The sequence below is a fragment of the Protomyctophum parallelum genome, assembly GCF_964188405.1.
Source record: "Protomyctophum parallelum genome assembly, chromosome: 6".
In the NCBI taxonomy this organism is placed as follows: Eukaryota; Metazoa; Chordata; class Actinopteri; order Myctophiformes; family Myctophidae; genus Protomyctophum; species Protomyctophum parallelum.
In genome coordinates, this window is record NC_139701.1 from 50344142 (window position 1) to 50356502 (window position 12361).

General features: G+C 41.8%; 1 protein-coding gene across 1 annotated transcript in view; it reads left to right on the top strand.

Moving 5' to 3' along the window:
- Positions 1–12361, top strand: part of LOC310860576 (receptor-type tyrosine-protein phosphatase F-like) — a 224392-nt gene that overhangs the window by 64773 nt on the left and 147258 nt on the right. Inside the window, exons 3-4 of the mRNA XM_083767568.1 lie at positions 6221–6366; positions 11200–11341. Coding sequence (XP_083623694.1) covers positions 6221–6366; positions 11200–11341 — 288 coding nt within the window. The remainder of the gene's footprint in view (positions 1–6220; positions 6367–11199; positions 11342–12361) is intronic.

Sequence of the window (12361 nt, forward strand, 5' to 3'; positions counted from 1 at the left end):
TATTGGGGAACCCTGTACTAAAGTATTCAAAACAATACAAATTACCTGGGACATTTTCTTTTGTAATATCAATATGTATTTAAACTCAAACATAGTTAAGATTACAGATATACAAGCTTGTAGATCTGCTATTTTCACTATCATCTGAAATTTGGTGGTTAATAGGCTACACAATAAATGTTTTTGGGTCCAAAGAGTCCCTTCTCAGAAATGTATACCTACGAAACATTGCGAGCGCATAAATCGTCATGATGTATTTAATGTTTTGCTACCTTTACAAAATAGCACATTACACATTACATATGGCTACCGTTTGGAAACATTTAGTTTAAAGGTTTAAACATTTAGTTAAAAGATTCAGTTCTAAAACAAGCTGACTAAACAGATTGTGTTGTTGTACAACCCATTTTTGCAGGGGGGGGGGGAAAGGAATATGTAATATAATATGTAATGTAATATATTACTCTTGATTCCAAGTAATGAGTGTTATATTATTATTACATTAGATTCGGTTGATAACATTGGAAGCGGGTGCTTTAGTCTGTGTCATCATGGCTAATGTATGTGGAATTTTACATCTTAGAAATTCAACATGCAAAGTAGAATGATATATCAATTCAAAGGAGAGAGAGAGAGAGAGAGAGAGGTTTACTAAGTAATTTGCACAAATTAACATTCTGTGGGGGCATGCACAAAAGGAAACAATAGTCCATGACTTCTAGTCTGTGAGTGCATTTAGAGAAACCACGATTATGCTGGATAGAGTGTATAACAGTAAATAATACTTAAGCACTGAATAAGAGTGTGTGTGTGTGTGTGTGTGTGTGTGTGTGTGTGTGTGTGTGTGTGTGTGTGTGTGTGCGCTCGTGCGTGCGTGTGAAAAGTAAATGAAATGTGCATGATGTTTTTCAACTTGACAATACGCTTGGTTATTATAGTCTTATGATGTCATAATGCCAGTGGCATCGCATGACATGTCATATAGCCTTCATCTGTGACGCATGATTACAGTATATTGTATTTTTAACCCATTCTGACCTGAGATCAGATTCTAAAAATGTCTATTACATCCTGACAGTTTCATTATTAACCCATTCTGACCTGAGATCAGATTCTAAAAGTGTCTTCGATTTTTCAAAAATAGCAGACCTACAAGCTCGTATCGCGCCACTCGGTGGCATTATGTTGTACTTTAGCTATTGAAAAATAGCAGATCTACAAGTAGGTCTGCTATTTTTGAAAAATCGTGAAAATGCGGAGCTGATCTTTGAATATATATTCTTTCAGAAGACTTAGTAACTTCAATATGCACTTAGAGTCTGGATGGCCACATTCATGCAAATGTGCATTGACTGTTTGTTTGATTGATTGATTAATATAATGATAATTAATTGAATGAAGCTGGCGGGGGAATGTATTAGGAATGTCAAATGTAAAAAAAGGTAGATGGCCTAAATGTATTTTTTGGTTACCTCCAAGCACTGGGTAGTGGCAGTGGTGGAAAAAGTAGTAAATGTTTTACTTAAGTAAAAGTATAAATACTGCAATGTCACAAGTAGAAGTCCTGTATTCAAAATGTACTCAAGTAAAAGTACAAAGGTATCGGCAGCAAAATGTACTTAAAGTACTAAAAGTAAACATACAGGTACTCATAGTGCAGAATGTCCCATTTTGCACGTTCAAAATGGGAAAAAACTGAAAAAACCTGAAAATTGCCGCTATACAAGCTCACAATGTGTAACATCGCGACGCATTGTGAGCTTGTAGATCTGCAATTTTCAAATGACCATAATGTATACAGGGTTGAAGTGGTTAATGTATATTTTCTAATCAAAATAAAAATCTCCAAAGTAACTAGTAGTAACTAAAGTTACGAGTTAGAAATAAAAGTATTATGTACATGTACTTGTACTTTCCAAGCACTGGGTAGTTTGGGTACACACACATTCTGTGGCACAGGAACAATTTCAACATCATAATTTTTCGACCGCGGTCGAGATCATGGATTTCACAATGCCACGCCAGACTTTCCAGTCCTTCATTGCCACCCCCACTTCCTGCTTACTGATGCATGTGTCCATAGCGATGATATCAGGGAATGACATTTTTCTACCTCTGGTCTGCTTTGAGTGCAGGACTCCAGAGAAGAAGGGAAGATATAACCTCATTATCAGCGTCCGGCAAACTGTGTTCTTCTGGATCGGACTAGTGAAAAACACGGGGGAAGGTTGCCGTATATTAGATTAGTCGACGGGTGGCTCTTCCAAGACAGATGTTGCGCTCTCATTAGAAGGCGGGTGTAAGTGCCATCCAACCGTTTCTCTAATTTCTTTGAATGTGTCCATGTCTCAGAGCCATAGAGTAGAATCGGCACAGCGGTCGTCCTAAATAAACAGTTTACTCACTCATTCAAAGTTCAAACCATGCATCAAACTTTTCTTTTAACAGTTGTCAACGGCAGAGGGATGTTGGCAGCAGCCTTTGAACTCCTCTGTAGGGACAGAGTGACGCTTCACCAGCCAAACAAACACTGTGTGTTACAAAGAATAACACACACTCGACAATGTGCCGATGTGTCGTACTGCGTTTAGTTTACACAATCGCTCTGTTATTTCTATGTCTGTCAATGCAACACATTGTGTGTTGTGAAATTATACTCTATGACAAGTTGTAACTCTGAGAGTGTACAAATGGAACTGAATGGGCCCTTACAGGTTTGTAACTCTGAGAGTGTACAAATGGAACAAAATGGACCCTTACGGGTCTGTAACTCTGAGAGTGTAGCCTACAAATGGAACCAAATGGACTCTTACTATAATCTGTAACTCTGAGAGTGTACGAATGGAACCAAATGGACCCTTACTATGGTCTGTAACTCTGAGAGTGTACACATGGAACCAAATGGGCTCTTACTATGGTCTGTAACTCTGAGAGTGTACGAATGGAACCAAATGGACCCTTACGGCCGGGTCAGTGAGACCCCATTGCCAAGCATGCAATGTGCACGTTGTCCCGCTGCGGCTGCACGTGTGCGTGCTTGTGGCCGTGCACGAGCAGTACCGGCAACAACTGGCTTTTTCACGGTATGTGAACAATGCTAATGGCCAACGCCGTCCTGCCGTGTGCAAGTTGCAAGTGTGTGACTTAGCAAAAGTCTACGCAGGATAATATTAATTATTAGATGGTAAAATAAAAGACATAATTCGTAATAATTCCGAGATTAAATTTACTTTATCTACAAGATCTACAAGCTACGAGCTTGTACTGTATAGGTCTGCTATTTTTGAAAAGTCGTGAAAATGTGGCGGAAATCTTTGAATATATATTTCAGAGCGAACATTTCTAACTAAAATATTGTCTGGGAAGGGGTCCCTGGAACTACATATTTTGAGGTGGGGGTCCGTGTGGCCCAATAGAGATAATTCTGGGGGTCCTTGACATGAAAAAGGTTGAGCACCACTGACATATAGAAACATGGGGTTTTTCAGAAAGATTTTAGGATTTTGAAGCCTTTTTTTTATCGACCTCAGTCCAAAATGGGTTAAAGGTATATTCAGTGATTTCACTTAATTCAAATATCACTTATTTTTTTGTTTTGTTGTGATAATCCTCCCTACTATAGAGTGTGCTGGCCATATAAGGAGTTCCTCCCTGTCCCCAGTTAACCCCTGGGGGTCAAAAAACCTTAGGTTTCGTTTTTGACTCTCTATCCTGATTGGACGAAAGGCTGGGTCCCACAGCCAAAAACTAAACCTAAGGTTTTTTGAGTGAAATCACTGAATATACCTTTAATGGTTAAAATGTAGATTTTGATTATAAAACACACAAGCCATTCACAGCCTTATAGATGGGCTATACTTTCGCCCTGAAGGACACACCCATGCACAATTGGGACACCGTGGGGTTGTAAAAAAAAAAAATGAACGTGGGGCGAAATCACCTGCACACTGAGTGCACGCTGACATTTATTACAGTGCAAATGTCTGTCTGCAGCCTCAGGGGAAGGATTTGCACCGCATGTTTATTCAGGCGCACAAAGCAAAGCGTCCAGGATTTACAGTCGACACGTTTACGTCTGTCATCATCCTCACGTGTCTCACGGCTCTGCTGTGGTGGAAAGAAAAGTACTCAAATATTTTACTTAACCCATTTAGACCCACGTTCGATTCTACAAAATGTCTTCTAAATCATGACGGTTTTCAGAAGAATCTGTGTTTCTTTATTAGGGGTGCTCAAACTATTTCATGTTAAGGACCCCAGAAATAATGTAATTGGCCCGCCGACCCCCATCTGAAAATATGTTGTTCCAGAAGAAAATATTTGAGTAAAAACGTTCTCTCTGAAAGAATATATTTTCAAAGATTTGCGCTACATTTTCACAATTTTTCAAAAATAGCAGATCTAAAAACTTGTAGCTTGTAGATGAGCTGATAGATCTGCTATTTTTCAATAGCTAAAGTATAACATAATGCTTAAAACACCAAAAGGGGTTCCTGTTGAGAATGGGTTAAGTAAAAGTATAAATACTGCAATGTAGAAATACTCCATTACAAGTAATATAGTCCGGAATTCAAAATGTACGTGAGTGAAAGCACAAAACTCTATTGGCATCGGAATGTAGCCTGCTTAAAGTATCTAAAGTAAAAGTTTTCATTATGCAGAATGTCTCATTTCAAGTTTTCAAATGTATACAAAATCTTTTGAAAATAGACGATCTACAAGCTTGTCTATTTTATAAAAATAATTTACATTGTACTTAAGTACATACTTAAGTAAATGGACTTTACACCACTGTGGGTCTGTTCCTGACTCTCTTCAGGGTCTATTGAAACCCGTCTGAAGTGAGTGGTGCTGTACTCTAGTTGTACTGTACTGTACTGTACTGCACTGCACTGCACTGCACTGCACTGCACTGCACTGTACTGTACAAAAGCCCTCCTCCCTGGCCTGTCTGTGTCTGTCTGTGTGTTAGGCTGGTTCACACTTGGTGGTGAACAAACGCTATAACGCTATACAGACCCAGGGACACAGCCGCATACATATAGCTGTCTATAGGAGTGGCTGCACCACTCAAAAACACACAAAACACAGTTTTGGGCTGTCTATATTATAGACCCTTTTTTTTGCATAGCGGGTGGGTGTGAAAGAAACCTGTCAACGTCCTTATTATGACAACACCTAGAGAACACACTGTCTGTCTGTCTGTCTGTCTGTCTGTCTGTCTGTCTGTCTGTCTGTCTGTCTGTCTGTCTGTCTGTCTGTCTGTCTGTCTGTCTGTCTGTCTGTCTGTCTGTCTGTCTGTCTGTCTGTCTGTCTGTCTGTCTGTCTGGCTGGCTGGCTGCTGTTGTCTGTCTGTCTGTCTCAAATACTGTACTAAAAGTACACCCCCTTTTGCAACCAGATCTTATCCTAAATGATGTGTTAGGACACAAGGCAACACGTTCCTGGGGTTTTGTAACAATGTGTTTTCAGATATTTTTGTCATGACGCCATGTTCATGACCAACATTATTTTGTCATGAAAATGTGGTCTCGCTTCCTTCCTGTACTGCAAAGTCACAACTCCAGACAGTCCCCGCCCCCCCTCTACCACAAGGAGGGGCAAGTGCACCAAAGCATTATGGCCATTGCAGGAATTCAGCAATCCAGTCAAACACGGAACAGACTTCGTTATATAGGGTGCACATTTCAAATTGTGCTACTGTTATCTAGTACAAATTTAACATTGAGTGACTGCAGCTTATTCCAGCTGTGAAATATCGCTTTAAGTACAATGTTGACGTATTTTACTTTACTTTACTTTAGTATTTTAAATGTCCAATACCTTTACTACTTCACTACATATCAGGTACTGAGCTAATGAAATATTTAAAGATGGTGTGCCACGATTTTTGTGTGCAATGGTGTATTAACTTTGTATTTAGGGTTTCTTCGTGGAGGCTGAAACCTTGACAATCAAACGGGCCAATGAAATAAACAGTACTATACATAGTGACATCACACTATCAGCCCCTCCCCTAACCCCTTCAGTTCAGGTGGATCACCACCCATCACCACCCCCCAGGCAAGCCAGGCATACTTAATGAACTGGTGGGCGTGTCCACATAAAAGCATGATTTTAACAAATACTGTACACTTTTTCCTCCTTATATTAATAATACCTGATGATCATGTTTTAGGGTGGAAAGAAATCATCTTTAATCTCTCTCTCTCTCTCTCAGCCATACCCAGCTTCCTGCAGGCTCCCGAGGACCAGACGGGGGTGTCGGGGGGCGTGGCGTCGTTTGTGTGCCAGGCGGCGGGCGAGCCCCGACCCCGCATCGCCTGGATGAAGAAAGGCAAGAAAGTCAGCTCCCAGCGCTTTGAGGTAGGCACGCACGCACGCAAACTCAATGTTTGTTTACAAACATGTTTGTTTACAAACATTGAGACTGGTCGCACAGGTGACGGGTTTCATGTAATCCATTCCCAACAGATCTCCAAACCTGTTGTTTTGGGGAGCTCTGGTTTCACTCCATTCAATCTCTCTTGTGTGTTGGCTAGTGAGGTGCACCCTAGAAGACTATACTTCATTGCACAACAGTATTGCATGCAGAGAACAGCTGATATACAAGCTCACATCGCTGATATACAAGCTCACTGCTAGTCATTTTTACTAGTTGACTAGTTGCCTAGTTCACTAGTCGACTAGTTGTTTAACTACCTATTATGTCACATTGGTGACTATAACTATAATCTAACTGATTTTACAGAATATCAACTAGTCAACTAGTACCAACAAGGTTGACTAGTGGATTTACTAGTCGACTAGTTGAATAGTCGACTAGTTGCTTAATGCCCTAGTGCGCGTGCAATATAAGGCTCTGCTGCCGTGATCATCCCGTTCTTTTGACAGCGACTGGAGGTGTGGTTTTGAGGACATCTGCTTTGAATTGCTATTATTGAAACCAATGGATTATATATTTCAAGAGTGAGAATATAATATAATAGAAATCCTAATCATTCTTCCTCCACACTGGGAGAAAACCAGCATCTGACAGTTTGATGGTGCATTTTTACACGCGAGTGCAACTTTTCCTTTGCCTCTTATGAGAGGTGGTGTTCTTGTGGTGCCGGCCTGCGCGCGATGCGCATGCTGGTGCTTATTAGTGTGGCGTCGTCTGTTAAGGAAAAAAATTTCCTTTCCGGACTTGTACTTGTAACAGAGTATTTCTACAGTATATTGCAATATTGGTACCTTTACTTTCTGGCGATCTGCGGCAGTCAAAATATGTCAGTACCTTTTCGTGTCCGCGTGTGTGCGTGTCCGCGGACCGCGTGTGTGCGTGTGTGCGTGCGTGCGTACTGTATGTGTGTGGGCAACACACATACTCCCCTATAGACAGGAAGAGACTGCAGTTCACTGCATCCTTCATTAGAGCAAGAATGTGTTGACTGTCAGCGGGCGTCTAAAAGGCCAGGCATAGCTGCTGTCCACTGAACCCCGTTCAACAGATGGACACACACTCGTTAACAAAATGACACTGATCTGACAATCATCCACTTGCACCCTAGCGTCTATATCCTGGGGCAAAAAAATAGCCCATCTACATGACATGCACACTGTAGCAGCAGTCCAAAAACCTTTTCATGTCAAGTCCTACCCTCAAATTGATTTAAAATTGGCCGCGGCCCGGACACCCCCACCTCAAAAATTTTTGTGCAAGTGACCCCCAGAAGAGTCAAAGTCAAAGTCAAAGTCGTACGATTTGTCACACACGTTACCCCAGAAATGTGTTATCCGCATTTGACCTATCTCTTGGAGCGGTGAGCCGCAGCCAAGGAGCGGTGAGCTGCAGCCGCGCCGCGCTCAGGAATAATTTGATTAGTTGATTTGACCCCCCCCAATCCAAACCAAGAGAAGATGTGGAAATGGTTCAATGTTTTTCAAATACTTTCACGTGCTGTGAGCTTGTGCATCTGCGTAGCCAATGAAGAATATATTCCATAATTATACTTCATTCCTTGTGTGATTGACAATGCTCTTGTGTCCTTCTGCCTTTTGCAACTTGCATAGCCTACAGACAGTAGACCTATTTTTGGTGAGTAGCACCTACTAGGGTGTCGACCGAGAAGGAGCGGAACTCCGGTGGCTATTTGTGTAACAAAGGAGTTGGTTGAACTGAAGGAACAGACTGGTTGATCAAAAGACTTGCCACTAATAATATGCAAACCAAAGTCTGACACCCTACACCCATGTCAACTGTTTAAATAGGTTAACCAGGATACAATGAGTGGTCAGTCAGTCAGGGGCGCAAGCCTTGTGTGCAGGAGACGTCAGCCACTTTGCTGGCTGACGTGAGTCTGTCATATGCTGTAAGCTGTATACTTCGTTGAAATAAACATCTTGGAACTTCCATCTCGTCTCATGTCTGCCGTGCACAATTATCCTCTGTATGGTATGAAAATATACTTCAGATGGTGCCTTGAGACTCGTCATGGTGGTGTGTTTTTTCACGTCAGATGAAACAGAACCGGTGGCTTTTTTTCCCGTCTAATTCGGTGGAGGGGAGTTTTTGTGAACGGCGACGAAGACGTTCCAGCGGACCCGACCGTGATCTCGTCTACGCAGCGGGGAGGATGACGAAGACCACCGCGAGGAGTGTTGCGCAACGGGGACCGATACCAGCCGCCGGACGGTGCGGGCTGCGGAGCGGTCGATGGAGCGGCGACAGCCACAACGGAGGCCTTGATCATCACGTCGGCGCGGGGACGGCGATCGCGGGCGGCGAGCTGTGAGACGCAGCACGGAGCAGCAGTGGCCGGTTGGCTGACCTAAGCTGAGGGCCTTCACAGAAAGGAGTCTGTGGTGACGATGTTTGCTTTTCTCTTCATATTCCCATCTCTGATGTTTCAGAGTTGGGAGGGGGGAGAGATGATGATGATGATGAGGACAGCGAAAAACAGCAGTGTACTTTTTCTCACATTGATCCGTGCAGCAGAACGAACATTTCGAGGTAACCAGAAAGAGCGGCATACAGAAGAAATTTCCTTTGTCCAATTCGGAGGGGAGACGAACTTTCCTTCACTCTGATTACAAATTGTACGTCACGTTTGTTTTCAACATGAAATAATATAGGCCTCATGTTGGTATGTGTTTGTCGTATGATTAGATAAGTTGAGTCATATAGCCTAATTATGAGTCAATGAGGTATTTTCCTAGGGATATGAAGAGATATGTGTTATTATAGTTAAACTCTGGCGCATCAATGGATTCTTTCGAGTATCACCAGGTGATCTGTCAGGGTAACGTCCGAGGAAGTGACTTAACTGATATTGTATTGACATTGGGTAGCAGAGTTTAGTAGTAAAACATGTAGTTATTGCATATCAAAAAAGTGCTCTTGTAACAATAGGAGCTGAAAGCGGCATGTCTTGTTTAAATGTCAGTTAACTGTACTAATCATTTTTCCATTTTTCATATATGTATGGATGTCTGTTTGAAAACCATTTTTGGGAAGTTCTGTACTGTAATGCTGTTATTTTTGGTTTCTTGAATGTATTGTTCAGCTGAGGGTCAAGGGGGGTCTAAGATAATTATGGTTCCATATTTTTAGGTGACCATCTGTGATGGTCAAGGGGGGATATGAAGAATATATTCCATAATTATACTTCATTCCTTGTGTGATTGACAATGCTCTTGTGTCCTTCTGCCTTTTGCAACTTGCATAGCCTACAGACAGTAGACCTATTTTTGGTGAGTAGCACCTACTAGGGTGTCGACCGAGAAGGAGCGGAACTCCGGTGGCTATTTGTGTAACAAAGGAGTTGGTTGAACTGAAGGAACAGACTGGTTGATCAAAAGACTTGCCACTAATAATATGCAAACCAAAGTCTGACACCCTACACCCATGTCAACTGTTTAAATAGGTTAACCAGGATACAATGAGTGGTCAGTCAGTCAGGGGCGCAAGCCTTGTGTGCAGGAGACGTCAGCCACTTTGCTGGCTGACGTGAGTCTGTCATATGCTGTAAGCTGTATACTTCGTTGAAATAAACATCTTGGAACTTCCATCTCGTCTCATGTCTGCCGTGCACAATTATCCTCTGTATGGTATGAAAATATACTTCACCAACCTATTAACGTATGAATAAAGGCACAAGTTATCTCAACGCATCTTGAATCTTGTCAATCACTTGTATGCCATTTGGAAAGCCTGTTTGTTTCCTTTTTTTTTAAATTATGACATTTGCAAGGAACATGAATTTTGTGGGATGAGCAGCACAGCTGCTGGCAAATCTTTGTCAACGGCAAACACTAACAGCTTATTCTGCTGTTGCTGCTGTTTTGAGCTTCCCTGATGGTGCATTCAACACGGTCACATGTAAAAGATGCAGTCTACCATTCATTGTCAATGGAAGCCCAGCAATATCGCAGACAGTTTGTTTAGACATTTTTTAAGATGACCCCAATGTTATTCTCCATAGAGTAATTACTTCCGCAAACCAGGGGAAAGAAATACAGAAACTAGTACTAAAAGTAAAAGTACTGATATTGCAGAATGTCCCATTTCACAGGTTAAAAATGTGTACACAAATAGCAGATCTACAAGCTCACAATGTGTCGTGACTCGTGAGGCGACACATTGTGAACTTGTAGATCTGCTATTTTCAAATAGGGTTGAAGTGGTTACTGTATGTTTTCTAATCAAAAGTAAACTCTCCAAAGTAACTAGTAAGTAGTTTTTAAATAATTGTAGTGGATTTGCCTCTGAGATGTAGTGGATAGAAGTGAAAGTACAAATACCTCAAAATGGTACTTAAGTACAGTACTTAGGTATATATGTAGTTACTTTTCACCACTGCTACTGTGTCATCAGCATAGATTTGAGCAGTGGCGTGCACAGACATTTAGAGGGGCAGGTGATCAAGTGATAAAAAGGGCACCCTGTGCAGCGCGTAGAACCGTCCGGTTGCCTCAATAGTGTGAGATTTATTTATTTTGGGGCATAAATAATATATTAGAAGCTTTTTTATCAAGAATTGATCAATGCCACCATGGTCCACATACTGTACACAGTGTACAGTGTACACTTTCTTTCTTCCAAAAGGGCACATTGCTGTCCAGAGGGCAAAGGGCACGTGCTCTAGCACCACCTAGTGTCTTATCTGTGCATGCCACTGGATTTGAGTTTGCGTGTGCTCCTTCCCGTCCATGCAGGTGATCGAGTTTGACGACGGCTCGGGGTCAGTGCTTCGCATCCAGCCTCTCAGGACGCACCGCGACGAAGCCGTCTACGAGTGCACCGCCGCCAACAGCGGGGGCGAGATCAACACCAGCGCCAAGCTCACGGTTCTGGAAGGTACTGCATTTACAGGCCTCGCTCTCTCTCTCAGTTCAGTTGGTTCTCTGCCTTTTTCTGGATCAGGGACCACACTCTGAATGTCTCAAAAGCGTTCGCATTTCCACCTGAAATTGACTGACTTGTTTTGACATGTATTTATGGGAATTTAATGGGCCCTATCTTGTGCCACCCCTTACCCATTATCCCTAAACTTATTTGCCGTAGTTTTAGCTAACTCAGTAGACAAGGCAAGCAACAAGGGGGGGAATTGCAACACTCAGTTCACACAGGTGTGATTTTTTCAAAAATAGTAAAAACAAAATGGCAAAGAAGTTTAGGGATTAAGGGTTAAGGGGTGGCGCAATGGCATCCGGTATACTCTAAATTGGTTTGACTAAAGTAGAGCCTAAACCACACCCATGACTAATTCAGTGCAGTGTGCAGTGCAGCACAGTGCACTGATTTCTGCAGTCATAATAACAAAATGGCATTGGCCACGCCTCCACATCTTAACCCATTTTGGGCGGGAACCCCTTTTGGTGTTTTAAGCATTATGTTATGCTTTAGCTATTGAAAAATAGCAGATCTACAAGCGCCACCGAGTGTCGCGCTACGAGCTTGTAGGTCTGCTATTTTTTAGAAGTCGTGAAAATGTGGTGAAAATCTTTGAATATATATTTCAGAGCGAACATTTTTAACTAATATATTGGCTTTTGGGGGGGTCCCTGGAACTACATATTTTGAGATGGGGGTCCGTGGCTCAATAGAGATAATTCCGGGGGTCCTTGACATGAAAAAGGTTGAGCACCACTGACATAGAAATTATTTGGATTTAGAAGCCTTTTTTATCTACCTCAGCAAAATGGGTATATATATATATATATATATATATATATATATATATATATATATATATATATATATATATATAGGTATATTATAAAAATGATATGGGCTGTTTCTCAGTTTTAATGTTGCATGTTAAATTCTGCAGTACTTACACCAGATATGACAAGGACTTCAATTGGAACTCTGCTC